At 45.6% G+C, this 20,389-nt stretch overlaps 1 protein-coding gene across 1 annotated transcript in view; it reads right to left on the minus strand.

The window, feature by feature from the left end:
• Positions 1-336: 336 nt before the first annotated feature.
• The window catches only part of CFAP77 (cilia and flagella associated protein 77), a 60,457-nt gene continuing 40,404 nt past the window's right edge, over positions 337-20,389 (minus strand). Inside the window, exons 5-7 of the mRNA XM_034067730.1 lie at positions 11,045-11,147; positions 9,398-9,493; positions 337-441 (exon numbers count right to left, since the gene is read on the minus strand). Coding sequence (XP_033923621.1) covers positions 373-441; positions 9,398-9,493; positions 11,045-11,147 — 268 coding nt within the window. The 3' untranslated portion in view covers positions 337-372. The remainder of the gene's footprint in view (positions 442-9,397; positions 9,494-11,044; positions 11,148-20,389) is intronic.

The raw sequence follows: 20,389 nt of genomic DNA on the forward strand, positions 1-20,389 counted from the left end.
ATGAGAAGAACTGATGGATTATGAGATATTATGGACTTGATATCAACTGGGATATAGTTGCATTTGATGTAATTGTGCAGAATGAACAGCTTTGCCTCTGAGGCTGTGCTGGTGTGAGTGCTGTGACTTTGAGTATGATGGGAGTTGTGCTGATTAGACTGAGTAAAGGTGTTGTGTGACTGATACAAAGCAATGAACAGGCTGAGACAGAGTCATTCCCTTTCAAATATGTGATTTATTTGTCTATATCTACATTAGCATACTTTCAAAGACAGAAAGTCTATTGCCTATGGCTGTCACAGGGTCCAAGGGCTGTGATGCCCAGCACAGTGCTGTGTGGTTCTTTTGCAGCCCATGTCCCACAGACACTCCTCAGTGGGTGGCACTGAATGCCTTTTGACGAGCCTCACGGTCTGGAAGAGTACTGAGATGAGGCTTGACCTGTAAGAGAAGGGAGCAGATACACAACTGGTTACAGTGAGCAGGCACCCAGAGGAAACAGATTATGGCACAAGCAGGAAGAAGACTGGATTAGCACAAGGGTTTTGCCTGTTTGGGAGGTGCTGCTCCAGCTGAAGTTAAACATAACCTGTTTGAAGAGGGATAGTTTTCTGATTGACTTCAGGAGATGCTTATTCTGCCCTCGTAACAAGATCCTGCAGTCTCACTGTGCTGTGTTGGTTGTGTGATGTTTCCAAATGCTCTCATACCTCAAGGTGAACCCTGAAATAAATGTGGATGGTTTTCTATAGCAGGGGACTTGTGTGCTTCACTGGGTGGCCAGGATGGGCCCAGAGCCTATCAGGGACTCTTGCATGACTTGGCCAACAAACAGAGAAGCAGCCTTAAACCAGGGATCACCGTTGGTGTGGTGGTGATGGGTGAGCAAATCCCAAGACAAAGAAAGGGGAAGTCATCTGGAAGAGAAAGGTCCCTGGCCCCTTTGGGGTGCTGCTTGCACACAACTGCATGCAGCAGACTTACACAGTAGATGCACATGGAGTGGTTTTACCCCGGGGTGGAATGGGTTTGTGTGCCCCAGCACGATTCCTTGTGCCGTACATCTGCCTTGTGTGGATGTGTGGAGCTGCCTCCTGCCTCCCCCACCCTGCTCAGGCTGGCTGGGTGTCAGCTTTTGCATATGTAAAAATACACAGCCGTCTTTGCCCTGGAAAGCTCGCTAGTGATCTCATTAATCAAGACAAACAAAGCATAGTTAGCTATTCCCCCTCTCTGGAGGAAGGCGCTCAGGTACTTAAATATGCATTTCAGTGCCTAACTTCAGACAGTTGTTTCTGGATGTTTTTGCTCTCTCACAAGTAGCAGCAGTGACATAACTGCTCCCCAGGAAGGAAAGGTGGGAGAGGCAGGGCTGCTGACATTAGTTGGGTAGCCCCTGGGATGTGGGACAGCTCCAGCCTCCTATTAAAGATGCAGGAGTTATTCCCTCAGAGCTGGGATTGTTATTGAAACCCAGTGCCTGCAGGAAGGGACAGCTGAGCTGCTTCTCTGGAATGTGCCTCTACCTTTCCCGTGCTCCCTGCCCACCAGTGCTGGGAGCTGGGCAGAGGGGAACTTCTGCCTGGGACTGGGTTGAAGCTGCAGGGAGGAGGCAGCAGTTCATTCACTGAGCCACAACTGGCAGCAATTAATATCAGCAGAGCCTTGACAAAGTTGTGAGGGATGCCAGCTTCTGCCCTCGGCGTGAGTTAAGTGGGAAGCACCAGGTGTGGGACAGGGGACAAGTGCTAGCTTAAAAAATGAGAAACCCTCTCCTAACAAGGGCTAGAAATTAGAGTCAAGATAAGGATGTTCTTGGGTCAAAGGTCTTGGTATGATAGGGACTGGTGTTGAGAAGTCAATGCCAGTGATGGATCCTCATCTCTGATGCTTCTAATTCATATTCTAAATGATGAACCCAAAGACACTTCCTCTAGACAGAGCTGATGATCTTCACCATTGCTCTGGTGTGGACATGGACTGTTATGCCAGGATTTTGTCTGAGCCATGAATTTAGAGCACTGGCTGTAGCAGAACAGGAACATAGTTTGTAGGCAGAAGCTTGTTGGTTTTCCTTGCAGGATGATGGAACTGCAGTGGTTTTCAGCTGCTGATTAGATGCAATGTTCTGCTGTTGTTCACTGTATTTGTCATTGACAGATTAAAACCTGCAGGACCCTTGCAGCTGGGGTGTTGTAATGTCAGCGCTTGCTTCAAAGAATTAGAGGGGCAATAACAAAACACCTTATTGTTCCTAAAACTTAAATATATATTTGGGTGTTATTTTCATTTGGGTTTCTCAGTTATGGTAATGTTTTGAATCAGAGGACTGTAAATGATCACTTGTCAAGCATTAGTACAACCACATATGTGTTGCAAGCAGCAGCACGTGTGTTGATGGAAGACTAATAAATAGCCTGTGAGAGACAGAAAAGCTAAGCTGCTACAGGGAAGGCAGAGCTCCCCTGACAGCAGCAGAACACATACTCCAGAGACCAAACAGGGTTTTGTGCATGCTATTGATGTTGGGCTTGGTGAGGTAGGTGCTGGGCACTGTGAGCACCCTTGGGTGCTCAGTCAGCTTAGCTGCTGGGTGGAAGTGCTAATTAATGTAGATGGATTAAATAGCTTGTAATGATTTGTGGGAGATGTTGAGAAAGAGCCCATAAAAAGGGCTGAAGCAAGCAACAAGCAGCATCAGGTTCTCCTCCTGCCCTTGTAGGACCCATGTTTGGCTTCAGGGAGATGTGGCTGTACCTATTCCTCTTGCAGTACCCGCCTGGCTCTGCTTGCTCCTCAGAGGTGGCCTCCCAGCCTTGTGCCATTTTTCACTTTAACAACAAAGCAGCACCTAGCCTCAGCCTGGTTTTTCCATCATCCATTCGATTGAGTCCTTTTAGAGGGTGACAAAACACTTCCTTGAGCTCTCTTTACGGGAAACCAATCTCTACTCCTTTTTCAAAACCTCCCTCATTTACAGGAGCCTAACAAATCCTTGGCCTTTTAAGTCCTCTCCTGTTTGTGTTATTTTTCTTTCTTCCCAAACCCTACAGTTCCATGTTTGTAGGTATGTTTTTTGGGGGGAGGGAATACAATACCCAACGTGAAGAGGGGTAGGGTGTACACACTGACGCACACCGCGCCGAGCATCCCCGTACAGACAAAAACCCCACGTGCGCACACATCGAGATGCAAATGATTTCCGTGAAGCTATCACTTGTAAAGCTTGACAGAAAATAATGAGAAACACTAAATCTTTTATAAGGTCAACACTCAAGCAGCTGTCAAACAAGAAAAGAATTTAGCGAAAGATCCGCAAAAACTTCCATCGCCTCATTAAATCCAACAGGGCCGGGGCCCGGTGTGGTGAGGAGGCACCGGGGCGCCTCCGTTTTGTGTCAGTAATTTGTGGTGGAGGAAGAGGGAAGACGAAACAGCCAACGCCGAAGGGGCCTTGGGGGAGGCTGGGGAATCGTTAGTGCGCCAGGAGCGGCCTCGGCTCCTAATTGGAAGCATTGGGCATTATCAACGGAGGATTTGCCTCGGCTCCCTGACAGCTCTCTAGGCCTGGAATGATAGCCCACTTGTCAGTGTAAAAGACCATTAAAAACAAACCATTTTGATTTAATTGGAGGCGGTGTGCTGGGGGCCCAGGTGAGACGCTTCATCAGCTGATGTTGGCTGCTGATGCCTTTTTCCCCCTGTATTGATGGCTTTTTTTTTTCCTCCCTTTCCTTTCAAAAACTGTCTAGGAAAGAGAAAGAGGTGCTGAAAGATCCTTCACAGCTGCATTGAGAGCGGCTTTCAATAGGGTTGTCAACAAATGCCATGACAAGTTAGAGAGAGGCAGGTACTTTTAAAACAGACGTTATTTTGTCCAAGATGAGCTGTGCTTGGAGGTGTGTGTTGGATTATTAAGGTTACAAATACTGTGGCTTTTCCTGGTAGTAGTGCTCTTAACTGGTTTAATGAATGGGGTTAGTTTTTTCTCTCCCCACCTTTCTAATCCTAAGAACATAGGGAAAGGCAGGACAAGGGAGTCAGGGCTAAATGATCCTTATCTGCTTCAAATGCAGGAATGTTTCAAATAGTTCTTTTGGCTGCTGTATTTAATGCCCCACAGAGATTTGGGACTTCTTTTGCTACCTGAAAATAAGGGTCACGGATGTTTGCTGAAGTTCCCTGGTCACTTGATATGTACAATAGGATGAGTAAAGGAGAGTTAACCCACTGGAGCTGTAACCTAATATGTACCCCTCTTTGTAGATGTCCTGATATCAGACCAGAGCAGCTGTGTTCACACTGACCTTGTATGTCTGAGATTTGAATCCTAAGCTTTTTCATGCCAGGCAGAAGTTTTACTTTGAACTAAGTTGTCTGTTGGTAAACAGCATCTTGGGAGAAGGCAGAATAGGTCCATGAATGAAATCCCAAGTCCGTTTAAAAAGCACTTCTGTGGATTTTGTGTATGAAACAGCAGGTAGCATTGAAAGCGATGGTTGGTGTTCACCTGTTACTCAACACTGTGTGTGTGGTTTTACTCTACTGCAAGCATCCCAGATCTGTTCCTTCATGTGTGAATGCTCTGTAACAGCAATGGGCATTGGTTGCCAACAGTTGCCTGTGCTGTCTTTGGGCACCCAGGCTTGGATGTAGATTGAGCCTGGCCTGGAGGTGGTGGAGGGATGGTGTTCTCCTGTATCAACTGGGAGATGTTGGAGAGCAGTGAAAATGGCAGAGGAATGATGGGCTACCATGTCTTTCAGGGAGACACAAAGAAAGGCTAAGCATGACAGAGGGCAGCATTAGGGTTAAATGGAGAAGCTGAGTGTCCAGGCTGCATGCAAAGGGATACTGGAAAGGCTGGACCATTGAACAGCCACCAGGTGACACTGATTTTCTGATTATTTCTTTTTTTTTCTGGGTCAGCTAGAATTCCATCTGAAGGGAGGTTTGATCTGGTACCATGGTGACAGAAAGCTCTTGAACTCATCGCTGTATTATTTAACTACTATTTAGGCCCCTGGAGACAAGTTTTGGAACACTTCAACTCCATTAAATTTTGTTGCCCTCAAAACTGGGGAGGATAAATGCCATATCTAGAAAGTCAACCCACTGCATGTATTAAGCCCAGGTTATTTAAACAGAGTCTATGGCTTTTCTGACAAGACAACAGTTGCAAGATTACATGAGCTGTGCTTGTCAGTTCAGCTCTTCAGACAAAAATAGAAGTAAGGCATTAAAAAGGAATGTGGAACATTTTTGTGTGTATGTGTTAAACTTCAGCTGTTAATTCTGATGAAGGATCAGGCTGTGAGCAGATACCGGATCCCTGGTGAGAATCAAATTCTGGAGCCCAGAATTTTGCTGCAAACTTTATACAGTGGGGATTCTTCTAATTACTTTCAGTGGAAATTTACCTGACAGAGCTTTCCCAGGTAACGCAAGGCGTATGCGGGAGAGCCGCTCAGCCGTTGACAGAGCCTTTGATTTAGTGCCAGGTTGCAAATTAAGTCTTTTGCCAAGGTACCCAAACACTTGCTTGTCAATTGCTTATCGCTTATTCATATTGCGCATCGAGTGCAGCCTGTTTCATCTGCTGGGGAAGGCAGCGTGTGCTGACAAAAGTGTTGTCCAAAGTTGCTGCGTTTTCTTTCCTCCCCCTGTTTGGTCAAGTAAACAAGACTGTTCTCCCTGAAAAGCCACCCTGTGCAAGCTGGAATTCTCTAATGAGCAAAGGAAAAACCCTGATGTGTGTCAGTGACATGCAATGCATGGAGCTATTTTGACACACATGTGAATTGTGTCCTACATTGCTGTTGTGTGAGGTGTTGTCCTGAATCCTTCTGGTTGACTTGACAGAATGCTGGCAATCTACTGCAGAATGGCTAGTGCTGATTCACTGGTTTGGATTGTGACTATCAAATATTCCAATGGGGGTAGCTGGAGTCTCACCCTGGACTGGCAGAGGCAAGGCTGTGGGGATGCTGTATTTTGGGCAACAACATCCTCTGCAGAGTTTGGTTGATGTTGTTCCGCTTAGATGCGTGATGAGTAGTGATGAGTGATACAGCGATAGGATACATCCCATGAATACTGGGGGCAGGGATATGCTCATGTCCATGCTGGGTGCCTGATATACAGTCCCTACAGAACATAGTCCCACATCTACAAGTAAACAAAGTCTTGGTCCATAGTCCCAGCTGTGTTGGCAAAATCTGAGCTCAGAATTCGTGTCACTGCAGGCAGAGCAAGGCAGAAGCTGATTGAGGAAGAGGAGGGTGGTAGAAGAATCTTGCTGAGGTGAGCAAGGAGTTAACTTCTGTTTGGTTTTGTGTAAGAAATCTCGAATTCAGCAACTTTCCCTAATGAACTGCCCATCAGGACATGACTGTCTCCCTGTGACCTGTTTGTCTCAGCGAGCTGGAGGGCCCAGGAGACCACAAGCCAGGTCAGTCCTCCAGAGCGAGACGTGGAGCAGGAGATATCACCCAGTGTGGGAGAGCCTGTAAATCACCCGGTTAGCTTAACAGTGTGGGTCATTATTCTAAAGCAGTGGGGCTGAAACCTAAATCCAAATGAAAATATAGTCAATTTGTCTATACTTTACTGACTGAATGACTATGTAATGTCATGCAGGCCTGGCAATGCAGGGAGCAAGCAGAGGCAATTAGTGGGATGGAAAAGCTCCTTTGTTTTCCTGCCTTCCGCCTCCTCTGCATGCTCTAGCATGGGGCCAGGAGATAGTCTTGCAGGGACTGAATGGAAAACCCAGATTAACCGCCAGCATTAACATCCATGTCCAGTTTCTGCAGTTCTCTGTAAGGGGTCAGGATGGGAATAGAAAAATCCTCATTGATGATTTTTATGGGTCTAAAGGAACAAACTCTCATCTTCCTGCTACCCCCTGCTTTGGGCTACAATGATCTCAGCAGCTGGGTGCTCTGCAGTGCTTTCCCCAGGCCCAGAGCAGGCCAGGCTGAGAGGCATCATGCCAGATGACAGGGGTAACTGAGTGACAAGAAGGGAGAGTAGCTTGAGGACATACCATATCCTTGCACCAGCCTCGGGTCACATGGAAAAATAGTCTAAAGTGGGGCTCTGGTCAGGGATGTGGAATCTCTGAATGTGTGTGTCCAGAGTTTGAAGCTGTTCTCAGGTAATGAGCACCTTCTGTAATAGCCAGAGTAGGTCAATGTCATTGAAGGCTGGAAATAATAGGTGGGAGTCTGCTAACAAGCTTTCTGTGAAGTGATATTTTTGTGGTTGCTCTTCCTACCACTTTTTGAGCAGTAGGATGAGGGTGTTATATGGATTTAAGACAGTATTTTGGTAAACTGCCTACAGTGGTTAGTGCCAACTGCTGGCTTTCACAGGGCACTGGCTCTTAAAAGAAATAAAGCCATAAAGTAGTTATCCATGACTATAGGAGAGCTTGAGAAAAAGGTTTTGTGAGGACAGAAACACTGTTAAGAACAAGGTCCTTCACTTCTTTGAAGCACTGCTCTCTATTGTTACCCTCATGAAGGCAGAATAGATAGTGACACCTGAAGACCCTGAGTTTGGTTGATAGGTTGATCCAGTTTGTCTTTCAAGACCATTCTACCACCAACTTTACAGAGGTAGTTAAAGCACAGTTTGGAGGCTACCAAGTATCTTTGGAACCATTAACTTTTTGAGGGTTGTTATTGCTTCTAATTGGGTAAACATTTATGGATGTTCAAGAGAACTTAATTTTCTGTGGAGGAAACCATGCACTGAACCTCAAGTGAGTAATGAATTTCCTGATCCAAGATCTAACATGGACTGTGCCTGTTAGATCTGCAGCTGGAGAAAGGCAAACCTTCCAGGTTAACATAATGAGAAAGGAGGAGTACAGGAAATCTGCAGGGGCTGTGCAAAGTGAGCTGTCCCTCCTCCCCAGATGCTGCTCCTGGGAAGGAAGGGAAGAGGAGAGGAAGGAGAAAAGCAGAGAGGAGAAGCAAAGACTCAGGGGTTTGAGAGCTGTGTCTGGGGGGAGAAACCCAACCACAGTCATGGATGAAACAAAAGGGAAAGCGTGAAGAAAAACACAGGCTGAAAAATGAATAGTGATGGAAAGGTCTGGGGTGAGAGGAGCTCTAAAGAGGAGGCTTGCCCCAGTATCTCGTGTGACTTACACAATCTGTTTAACAGCGATCGGTCATGTTCTTTCCCTGACACTAGCTGCAGCAGCAGCTCTGTGCTGACAGGCAGTGGGGAATAAATGATTACTGACATATGCTAATCGGACAGTCTTAGACAGGACGTAAGAGGAATACATCAAGGTGGTGCAAAATACATTTCTTGGTTGAAACTCTCCAACTTGTACAAGTAAATTAGCTTCAGGAAGTCACAAGCTTTCTTTGTTGTTTTAAACTGCAGTTAAAAATCAACAGCATGGCAAAAAAAATAACCCCATCAGAACAAGGGCTGAGGCAGAGGGCTGAAAGGCTCTTTGCAGTGGTATCTATCAATGCCAGATATGATTTTGGCCACGAAAACTCCCTGCAGGGTTTCAGTGTTTTCAGACTTCCTGGAGTCTCCTTTCCATTCTGCTTGCCCAGCTCTTTTCCCTTCCTTTCTGAAATACCCCCTAGCTCTTCGCTTGAAGTTTCCCTGCAATTTACACCACAAACATAGCTAACAGAATACAAACAACTACCCCAGAGCATAGTAGGATGCACAGATGAATTCAGGGAGGTGTTTAGATCCCATTGCCAGAATAAGAAATCTTCACCTTAGCTCTTATTTGGATCAATTAAAGGAAGTGTCATGCACATCTGTAACCTGGCTAGACCCTCTGCTCAGTCTCAGGGTGAATATTGTCAATCAGGTAGTTTAGGGAGGCTTCAAAAGTGCAGGCTTTCTGGAAAGCTATTTCTTGGGGTGAAAAATTCGTCTTGAAACTTCTGATGTGGTTTAACTTGGTTATCGTGGAGCTGGTTAAATGGCAGGCTACCAAAATGTATGTTTGGCTGTTCTGCCTGTGCAGGATAGCTGTGGGAATACCAGTAGAAAACAGAGGCCAACCCAGTACTAACTGTAGGATGTAAAAAGATGCTTTTCATCTTGTGAAAAGGCATGAAAGTGCACACAAGTTAGAAAATAAGTCATTAAACCCTTACCTGGGCATCTGCTGCCTCTCTTCCAGGTCTTATGGCTGCAAAAAGAACCCCACCCTGAAGTCCGAAAGGGGCTAATGTTGAACATATCCAGTGCAGGACCATTTAGGGTCTGAATCTCTGGGAGCTCTGAGGAAGAGCCTCGTGTCTACCTTCATTTTGTACTAAGGTATCTCCTATCCAGACCCTGTGTGTTATCAGGGCATGTGGGCAAGGTTAGAAGGTGTCCCTGAGCTCAGGCAAGTGGTTCCTACCTTCTCCAAGCTGGGCAGGTGCCAGAAGGACTCCTCCTTTGGAGGTATTGGGTTTTTCCGCAGGAATGTGGTGCGAGTTTCACGCACTTTCTCTTTCTGCAACCAAAGGTAAACAAGAATGGGCTGAAATGGCTGCAGATCTATATCCATCGGGATAGCATCATAATGTATAACGTATACAGGCATATATAAGCAGTGTAATGACACAGAGATGAACAAGACTAAAAGTCTCTTTGAATGGATCATCACAAGTGCCTGATCTGGGTGGTTTTTCATGTCTACACAGCCAATACTGATATCTAAAACATACTGATGAGACAAACACGAGCAGCTTCCAGCTCTGTGTCTGCTTTATATGGCATCCCAGTGAGATGACTGCTGCCTGAGCTCTGAGCTAGAGAAATGGCTCATCACTAGCTGAGAAAGTCACTTCCACCACCCCCACTACAGGAGGGTTTTCTGGCTGTCCTCTGTGTTGCTTTCCTGATTAATTGCAGCTTGCACTGCTTGATAATCCCTGCATGAGCCACTGCAGGTACCTGGTGAGTGTTTTAGCCATGTGAAACCTTAGGGAATCTGTCTGCTCTTTGGTCTAGGATGTGGGTTTTTAACTGAGTAATTGGTGGCTGCAGGCTTTGGGAACTTGATGGAGGGTATCTAGTGATTAAAAACATCTATCATTAATAGATAAGGTAGGGATGCACTTTTGAGCATCCTAGGCTTGTGTATTCATAAAGTGGCTGCTAATTAAGAACACTGTATTCTTGCACTTCAACTATAAAGCATAGTTTGTGATGGCAGTAAGCCCATTGAAATTGGTCATTACCATATTAGCTCGACTCTTCTTTGAGCCATTAACTAATAAAACAGTCATTGGCTGCTTTTAAATGTTCTTACAATATTGGCTTGTTTAACAGCACAGCATTGCACTCTAACAACTGCTCTGGGTGCTGGCATCAACCACACCATGCCAGGATCAGGACTGATGCTGGTTATTCCATTGCTTTGTCCACTGTCACAGGTAACCTGAGCAGAGCTGATGCTGTCCAAAGGATAGCCTGCAAAGCTTCTAGCATGAGTATGACATAAACACCAAAGATAATTTGAACCTTAATTCTTTGTTGCAGCAGGGTGTTTTACTATTGTAGCAATGCAAAATGAACCAGAGCCTCTGTTTTAATTGATACTGGGAATTTAACTGGGCAACCTGTACCTAGAGGCATATTGATGCAGACAGATGCTTGATGATAGCTAGAAAAGTATCTTTGTGGGATAGGTGTTTAAGCCTTTGAAAGGCCTTGGCCAAAGCACTGTTGCCCTGGAGAACTTGCTCAGCTCCTATATATGGCTTCAGATACAAAAATACTTAACCTCACACCCCACAAACACCACTTGCTCTTTTGTCTCTAGAGCAGGCACATTGTGACTTGCCTATCTGGTGCTTGCCCTTACAGGGGATACTCTGGCTGAAGCCAGGCCCATCTTATCTGGGAAGCAGCTCATCTCTGTTAGGCTTCACCAGCCTTTTAGTAGCTGGGGAGGATGCTTTCTCAGCTGAAAGCCCTTCCCATGGCTGGGGGAAGCCCATCCATTATGGGGTAGCAGTGCTATGCACAGCAAGGGAAAACACTGCTGGAGTATTATCACCTTTTTCTTTTCCATTCGCTTGGCTGTTGTCAGGGCTCTCTGCTGCTCCATCCACAGCTCCTGGTATCTGTGGTGGAGGAGGTCAAAAAAGGGAGTGCAAGACCTGCAAAACATTGAAAAGACAACAGTATAATCTCCAGTGTTAATATCTCTTTACCTCCCCATGCTGATTCGTATCTCCACTCTTGGAAAGTGTGACTGGTGAGAATCAGCCACTCTCACGTTGGAAAAGGCTTTCTTGAGCAAGAGAATGCAGATGCATTTTCAGTTCATATTTCACAGCCTGCATGCCCTTGTTATAACCTGTAGCATGATCGTGCTAGAACATTCCCCAGAATTGGCACAATTTCTGTCTTTGCAAAACCCTCCACAGGGTCTATTTTACCACTTCTGCTCAAGCCCCAGTGTGCAGGAAGCACAAAGCACCAAAACTGTGGCTCAGTTTTGGGCCCTGCTATGGCTCCAGGAGAACTTTTCCCAGCTGATACCCAATGGTGGGTAATGGAAGCACTGAATAGAGCAATGTTTGGAAGCAGAGAACTGGGCTTTTGCATTGCCACCCTGGGGCTCATAGGAGCAGCTCTGGCTGGGTCCCCTCCAGGCTGACACAGCCATGGCAGCTGTGTGGAAGAACCACTGGGTGTGAAGTAGGTTTTGCTAAAATAACACTGTGTTTGCTATTGAAATATCACTACTGTGGCATACCAACCCCCATAAACACATGGAATGGCTGATTGGGTGAGAAGAGTAAGTGCTGTTCTAAGCAGTTTGAATAGGGATAAAAATTGACTCAACGCAGACCCAGGTGTCTGCAGCAGAAAGAGGAGCTGGAATGCTAAGCCCTGGTCTAGTACCTCAGCTACACAGTTATATTTGCCCCTTGAAGCAGCATACCAAGGAGCATCCTGGCCAGCAGAAGACAGCAGCAGATAGGTGCTACAGATGACCATGCTCCAGTAAAAATAAAAGGCGGTTGCTTGCTGGCCAGTGTCCTGTTCAGCTGCTCTGAGCTGGTGTTAACCTGACCACCTTGTGGCAGAGCTGCAGCCTGAAATGGTTGAGTCCTGCTCCTTGCAAGTGAGGATACTTCATCAGCATGGGAGGCAGAACTGGCAGTGGCAGCAGCAGGGTTCTTGCCTTGAGGACAGCATATTGGTTATTGCTGTGGTCCTGCTGCTATTCTTTCCCCCAGAAACAAACACTTGAAGGTGATGGAGGACCCCGGCCTCAAGTTTTATTGGTCCTTGTCCTTGCACACCTTGCTGGGGAGGGATTCTTCCATCTCAGCAGCAACCAGGAGCTGTGGAGCCCCAGTTCTGCTCCCAGCTGTAGTTTCTTCAGCTCCTGTGACAGAAAGGCAGTGCTTTCCCTGCGTGTTCAGACCAACTGGAAGACACTGGGGGATAAGAGTAACTGCTGGGCTGTTTCTGGGCCACCATCTCCACCAGAAAGTAATTTTCTGTAGAGAGCCCATGTGCCACAGGGTGAGCTGGTGCTCCATGGCTTTTGGCAGGAATAGGTCAAAAATCAGTAGCAGCCAGCTTTTAGCAGTCTGGAGAATCTTTGACTATCACAGAGGGCACCAGCAGCGCATATGCAAATAGTAACTCTTCCGTTTCTTGTTCCTTCACCCCTGTGGTGACTTTTATTACTTAATTATTGCACACCACATGCTTCAAAACAGCCTAATCTATGGTCGTGTTTTCTAATGATACTAGATGTGCAATCCAGTAATATACATCCCGAGGGGGCATTCATATCAGAGGAGACATCCTTCTGCAGACCTCCTGTTTCATAGATCACATGCTGCAGGGCTTTTCAAGGCTTTGCTTACAAATCAGCTGTGCTGCTCCAGATTGTTATCTGGAGACACCCAGAGCCAAAGGTGACACCCAACATTTACCCTTTGTTGTCCCTTCTTCTCCTCCTTCCCTTCCAGTTTGGCACTTCCTACTGATCAGAGCAGGGCGAAGTATTTGCAAAGGATGAAAGATATGGCAAACCAGGTATCTTATTTTCTGGGTAGGTCTCCAGTATTATTGCATGGAGTAAATCTATGGGATTTCTGGCACAAGCACATGGTGAGCTTTGCACATGTGCTTGTTTCCTTGGCCTGTCCTTTTGCTCTCCAAGGCAGGAGCTTGCCTGGTGTGCAGAAGTAGCAGGGAGAGCCATAGGAAAACATTGAGCCTTTGTGTGTAGTGTTTGATTATTGATTTTTGTGGTAGCTGAATGTGTTTTCACATCTCTATGGAGGTGACTTTTACCATCTCCACTGGACCAGCCAGTTGGTGACTGATTAGTCCACAGCTGGCTTGTAAGTAAATGCTTGAAAGGACACATTTGGGTTGATGCTCTTCAGAGATCCTTCCCTGCCGTGTGATTAATCGCATTTAAGTCCTGATCCAGCAAAGTATAGAATCATGCCTGGAATGATACACGCATGAACTGCCTCTTTGAAATCGGTGGGAATGACTCTTGTGCTTAGCTATGCACATAAGCTCTGGTGGGGCTGTAGGACATGAAGCTTCATCTGTCTTTTCCTGCCTCTTGTGAGAGAAATAGTGGTGAAGTGGGGGAGAACAGGGATATCAGGTAACACACTTCGACTGAAGTTACTGGAGAAATTTCAGCGAGGTGGCTTTTTCTTTGTAGGTCAAACACTGATCTCATAGGAGTGGATGGGGAATTTTGGCCTGGATATCGGTGCCGCTTGGAAGTGTGACAGGTTTTCTCATTTGTAGCTGGCCTTTGGGAAAACGTCCTCTTGCTTTAGTGTTACTTAAGGACAGGAGTAAATGGCTTGTGTGTTCTGCTTCCTTTTGTCACCCTGCCCAGATGTCATTCCTCTGAACTGGAAGGATTTTGCTGTCATCTTTGGATGCGGTGGGGAGAGCAGGGAAAGACTCCGCTGAAAACAGTTATTGTGGGTTAAAATCCATCTCGTTCAGAGTAACTCAGATCTCCTTGTTTTGGCACAACCACCCTGCCACAGACAGGAAAGGGAAAGAAGTTCTGATAGGATGTAACAAATTATTTATAATTGTGGAAAAAAATAATCAGATGCTTCCTTTTATAGTCAAACAGTTGGAGCCACTTCTAATGCTGACATTTCCTAAATATTTTAACATTTATCTGTGCACATTTTCAAAACTATTATCCCTGAAACAGTCCCTGTCTCTTTAATAGACTCTCTCGCTAATTTACTTTCAAGAGTCAGGGTACAGACCTATTTTCAAGTGAAATGACAAGCACCTGCTAACTTGGTTATACAATGTGGTATGCACATCTGCCAGAAATCTCCTAGAAAAGAAGCTTCAGCCTCCTAATAGGCTATTTTACTGTGAAAACAATGTTAAAAAGTATAATAAAGTATTAACAATATTAAAATAAAACAGTGTAGGCCTTAAATGAGCTACAAACTAGTTAAATCTATTCTATTCAATATGAGCCTTCAGTGCTTTGCAGCTGATACCTCAGAGCTGGGATTTATCTAAAATGAAGGCACTAGGGACACGAAAGAGAAATGGTAATTATAATTTGCAAACATTAGGCTGACATTTTTTTTGTGTATGTGTGTATGAATTCTGACAGCTGTGATTTGTGCCATGCCAAATAGTGGTCTATCGAGCTGGGAAGGGCTCACTTTCTGGCAGGCCATCCTCAGAGCAGCAGCTCATTAAAACTTTGGAGAAGGAGAAGTTGCCGAAAACAGGAAGGCGTCAGAACCATCTGAGGGACTTTTGGTACATGCTTGTTGAAAGGTGTTTGAGAAGAGAGCCTTGGGTCTGACAAACTGGAATTTTAGTACGCTTCTCCGTTCACAGTGGGGCAAAATAATTGGTCATCAGTGACTACTAATTTGGTTTAGTAGCCAGAGGCAGTTTTTTTTCTTCCCAGAAAATCAATGACAGTGCCGAGGTCTGTTCAACGCGATTCAGCTCAAGACGGGTCCTCATTTAGCTCTTGATGCTTCTTCCACTGGAGACAGCTATTTTGTTAAGATGAAATTAAAATCTAGCTATAATACTCGGCTCTGGGAGCAGCACCCGTCAATGCCATGCTGCTCTTGAGGTTTCAGGGTTGTCAGTCTCCCCTCAAACTTATTTTCAGAGGTTTATATATCAACTGGAGGAAAAAAAGAAAAGGTACTTGGCAAAAATGGGTACAAAGGACTTTGCTCAGGAAGGAGGTTTATACCAGTTTAAAAGGTGCAATCAATTCGATTGCTAAGTTGTGCTGTGAAATGGTAAAACTTGACTTGTGATAGTCTTTTTCTTGTATAATTCAGAAGCACAGGGGTTTGTAAATATTTGAGTGCAAACTTCAGCCTTTGGATTTTCCAGGTAGCTCTCCAGCCAGGGCAGAGAGCTGCACAGCTCCTGCAGCACTCTTCCTGCTGCTGGTCAGGACAGGCTCCAGTGGGAAGCAGAGCAAGGGAACAGAGGACGTGCACAGGCACTGGCTCCCTGGTGGCTGTGCAGATGTTTGGGCAGCACCAAAACCACTGCTCTGATTTCAGTGGCACCAGGATCTGGCCCTGTGTGGATGCTTATGCAACAAATCAGTCATATAATAGAATATTTTACAGTTGTGATATTAAAACTGTGTTGCAACACCACTGCCTATCCTGAAAGTTTAACCCTTTCTTGAAGGATCAGTGAGGTTTCAGGCGGGTTTAGTCCTTGCTGATGTCCTTGCATCTGAGATGATGTGCTTCTGTTGCACAGCAAGAATCTGTCCTTGGGGTGTTCAGTCCAGAGGGGAGACAGCTATAGGAGGCATTACCTTTGTGTTCCTTTCTTGTGTACTTTGTGATGGGAAGGGTTTGTCCTGTGGTAGTAGTGTCCATAAAGAGATATTTCCCTGCTCAAGGCCAGGTCAGGCAAACCCATTCCATTTGGTTTCTTATCCAGAACTAGTTTGACTTCCAGCATCTCTGGGGTGTGTGGCTCCTTGGTGCAGCTTATCTTCAGCACATAAAGCACAAGCTGGGGTCTGTGATTCTGCTTGGGGCCTTGGGGTGCCACCAGTGCAGGCAGCAGTATGGCATCAATGCTCAGGTCCTTCTGCCCTGAAAGGGGGCTGATAGCACAGGAAAATTCTGATTACAGTTTCCTTGTAGTGCTATATTGTCTCCCTTCCTCCCTCATTACTAATGGGCTGGAGCTAGCAATCCATCTACCATTAATTTGTCTCCAGCAGGAATCTGGGGTATGATTACAGCTCTGGCCCTTGTGTGAGAGCCGGCACAGCCCTGGTATCCCCCTGCAAACTGCCTGGCTCTGCCTTGCCTTAATTGTTCCCCTTTGGCCGGTTGGACCCGTCTTGTCTAACAAGGGCAGTGAGGAGGGCCGGGGTAATTGAAGCACTTAGCCACACTCCCAAGCATTGCCTCCTGCAGCTCATTAGGAAAGAGGCCGCTGGGCTCTTCATTATTTCTTTTAATTGTTTGTGGGGTTTGCATAACGGTGAATGGCAGAAGAGGGATGTGCAGTTAGTGGTGAATTCTTGACTTTGAAATTTGTATAAAAGGTCACTTACAATTTGTTAACGCTTTCACAACAGTGAATTCAATTAGCGGCTCTGGCAGCCCCTGCACATACGTGGATGGGTGTGTTTGTGAGAAGAGGGAGAGATGGCAAAACAAGCAGGCTGTGAATGGAAAGGCTCTCCATTTTCCTAAGAAGCTTGTGGGCTATACAGTAAAGTTACAGCTTTATGGTCCTCTAAATAGGTCCTGGCAATAAACCCATGGAGAGGCCTGAAAAGATCATTTTTAAATGATCTCCACTTGTCCTCACTTTCTATTAACCACTGAAGAAAATAACAAGAGAAAAATTGGTAGAAAACACTTGGGGACCAATTTTTTCTTTTGCAGTTTTTGGGCTGGCAAAACTCTCACTTGAAATAGTGGGTCCTCCATCCAAACAGCAGCTGCAGGATCTGTGCCATCAAAGCACTGATGACTCTGATATTTCTGACGCTTCTTTACAATCCTTGTAATTTGGATGAGGAAATAACAATATAAAGTATTTCACTGTGGGCAGCCAATGAGGCAGTGGCTTCTTGTAAGTGTCAGAGGATGTTATTTTGCTCAGAGGACTCATACGTATAGAACAGTAAAAAGAATAAAATCCATTGTAAACATGCACTTTAAAAGATTTATCAGATGCTCATAGCTGTACTTAGGAGTACACATGGTTACAAGAGCACCAATTTGCTTTACTATTCCCTCCCAGGCCAAAAGTGAAATGTATGCTTGTAACTGTCCTAAATGCACACACGGAACACGTCTTGCAGTGAAGATACCAAGCCAGCTCTTGCCCATTAAATAACTGGGTTCACAAGCTGGATTTTGTGTATTAGCATTGATTTTTGGGTTGCAGGTAGCCTTTGGCTGACTTAATTGAAGATGATTTAGTTTGTCTTCAACGCATTTGTCTGCTGTTACCCTCAGAAAGTCAGGTGGGAGGTGATTACAGGACAGAGCTACTCTGCCTGGAGGTCTCAATCCATGGCTGAGTGAACAGTGCTTGGGCTGCAGCCATCAACAAATGCAAAACATCCTGATGAGTAAAAAACCAAGGGGGAAAAAAAAACAGCCCACAATGCTGAGCAAAACAAATCGAAGAGCAAGGTCTTCCCCTTGACCTCCATCCCATGCTTGAATCTCCCTGGCTGGGTGGGAACATTACTTTGTTTGAAAGGGAAAGATGACAATGAGAGCTGGAAAGCTTCGCTTTCACAAAAGAGATTCTGTGGTTATTTCTCCCTGACCCAGGTTTTCATTGCGCAGACTGCAAAAGGAGTTTTCCAGGGGAAAAAACGTCCACTTGTGGCATGAAGTAGTTTTAGATGGTGAAAGTTTGGAAGAAATTCTTCAGCCAGTTGTAATCAATGGAGATAAACCCATGAACAACAGCCAGCTGAGGGACTAAATTACTTTCCTATTCAGTGTAGTGCAGTTGGTAATAAGGGATCTAAATCTCTTCCTTTAGATCTTTCTGTTTCCCAGCTCTGTGGCTGAAGTGCAGGACCCGAACCTTATGCTAAAGCATGACTTGGCTGTTTTCTTTTAAGCTGGGAGCCTGAAGCAGTCAGAAACTGTTAAAACTGCAGTAACTACACTGAAGGAGACCCAGTACCATGGTGCACACAGGATGTGTTTTGGAAAGGGTTCTGCCCAATGAAATGCAGCCACCCAGGCACAAGGCAGATGTGGTTGGGGGCTCTGCAGTATCTGATGTACACACAGCAATGGGGAACATCTCCTGTAGAAGGAAATTATTCTTGAGATAGAAATTCTTATCTTGGCAATGTGAGAATGGTGGCAGAAACATGAGGTGCTGTTGCTGAGGAACTGAGTAGGATATGCAATTATCTGAACTGATGGGAGACCTATATTTTTTAACTTGGTTGCATTTTTTGGTGCCTCAGCCTGACAGTGATTCCAGTCATTGTGCTACACTTTTACAAGTTGTTTTGCAGAGTTCAGGTATTACTTTTCTAAAACTTTTGTTTGCCCCGATCTTGGACTTTTTTTTTTTATTGTGGTTTTATGGTATCTTTATTTGTTTGGTTTCTAATGATTGTGGATCAGATGTGGGCTTGCTCGAATATCCATCTTTCATGCCTGTCCAGCTCTTCCTGGTGGGTTCTTCCCAGGAACACCCTCTGCTCTCCAGTATTGCTTCTTTGGCATAGCTTTGCAGCTGGTCTATAGCTAGATTAGCTTTTCTTTTCAGGGCCATATATTAATGACCTGAGATGTTCTTTAAGTGCCCCAAAAATAAGCACACCAGGGCACTGTGTGTGCCAAAGAGATGCTGGAAATATCTCTGTACCTTTTGGGCAGCTTTCTAAACTTTGGTGCTGTGCAGACACATGGACACTTCTGGTGGAAAGGCCACTTGCAAAGCAGAAGCAAGAGTATTGAAACCTCCCTCCTTGGGGAAGGTGAAAGATAAGGACAGAGCAGTCAGTTATGCCAGGAAGCTGCAGGGATAGCCAAGGTAACAGCTGAGCTGCTAAAGGCCAGGGAAACAATTGTCAACAGGGCGATAGGACAGTTGCACACAATACAAAGAAAAGAGGGAGGTACTGGATAACTGATGCTCTTGGCCAATTGTAACAGTTTGAAGAAGAAAGATCGCAGTGACCAAATGCTTTGGAGAGGTGAGTTTACTGCAGGAACATGGTAAAAGCAGCTGCCAAAGGATTAAAACTGGCTTTGGAGAATAGGAGGTGGAATGGCAGGAGGGCATGGTTAGAAGGAAAATGGGATGTGAAATTCAGGAAAGGGACGGTTGAAGCGAAGGCAGACAGTAGGGGGGGACCCGGCAGGAGACACAGGGATGACAGAGTGCCAGGGAAATCCTGCCAGCACACCCAAGGTCAGCCCAACCTACAGGCCAACTGCCAAGTGGATGGCAGCGTGTTGGAGGCAGGGTTACGGCCATGCAGGGTTTGAAGGAGGTTCAGGTGTAGAATGGCAGAGAATGGCATGTCTGTGCAGTCCTTGAGTCCAGGAATATGTTCTGGGACATAGTATGCAGGATTAGGAAACTCACACTACTGAGAAGCGAATGAAAGCTTTCCTCCAAAAGCACCCCTGAAATGCTGGAGAGTGTGCTTGTGCTGAGGACACACACTGCACTGCTAGCTCCTGGGGAGAAAACTTGTGTTTGGGGTACCAACTGTGTGCTGGTGTGTCCTGGCTTCAAACTCCTTGTGTGACCTTGTGCAAATCAGTGTGATCTGAAATCCAGCTGTAGACAGCATCCATATCTCTGTGCTTACTTCTAGTTCCAAAAGTGACCATTTAGTGTCTGCTAATTTCAGTGCACATTGAACTTCAATCAGAAAAGGTGTTTAGGCAGATAAGTGTGGTTTTGGACATCTATTGGAGTTTCACAATGCACCTTGAATAACAAGTTGTGTTAACATTGGTGAAAATTCTGGAGGTCTTTAGACTCTGTCTTTAGATCTCCAATATCATCAAAACACCCAGCCTACTCAGTGCCCTGCATCCTCCCTCTTATGAAACAAGGTAATTACACAAAGAGTATGGGGGTTGAATACACCTGCTAGTAGAAGTGTTGTGGGTTTTTTTTTTAAGGGAAAGGACCTGGGATTTGGGTCCAGGGTGACGGCAACTCAAATCTGCACACATCTTATGGCTATGTAATGTGCCATTCACAAAGCACATGGATGGGGGATGGTTTTAGCTCCTAGAGGAGGGGTATAGCCAATGATGAGCACTTTCCATGAAAGAAAACCTGTAGACCTATTTGCAGTGGGGATGAGAGCTGGGACAAGTGAAGCTGAGCATGCATGCACAGC

Source organism: Melopsittacus undulatus, chromosome 11 (assembly GCF_012275295.1).
Source record: "Melopsittacus undulatus isolate bMelUnd1 chromosome 11, bMelUnd1.mat.Z, whole genome shotgun sequence".
Lineage (NCBI taxonomy): Eukaryota > Metazoa > Chordata > Aves > Psittaciformes > Psittaculidae > Melopsittacus > Melopsittacus undulatus.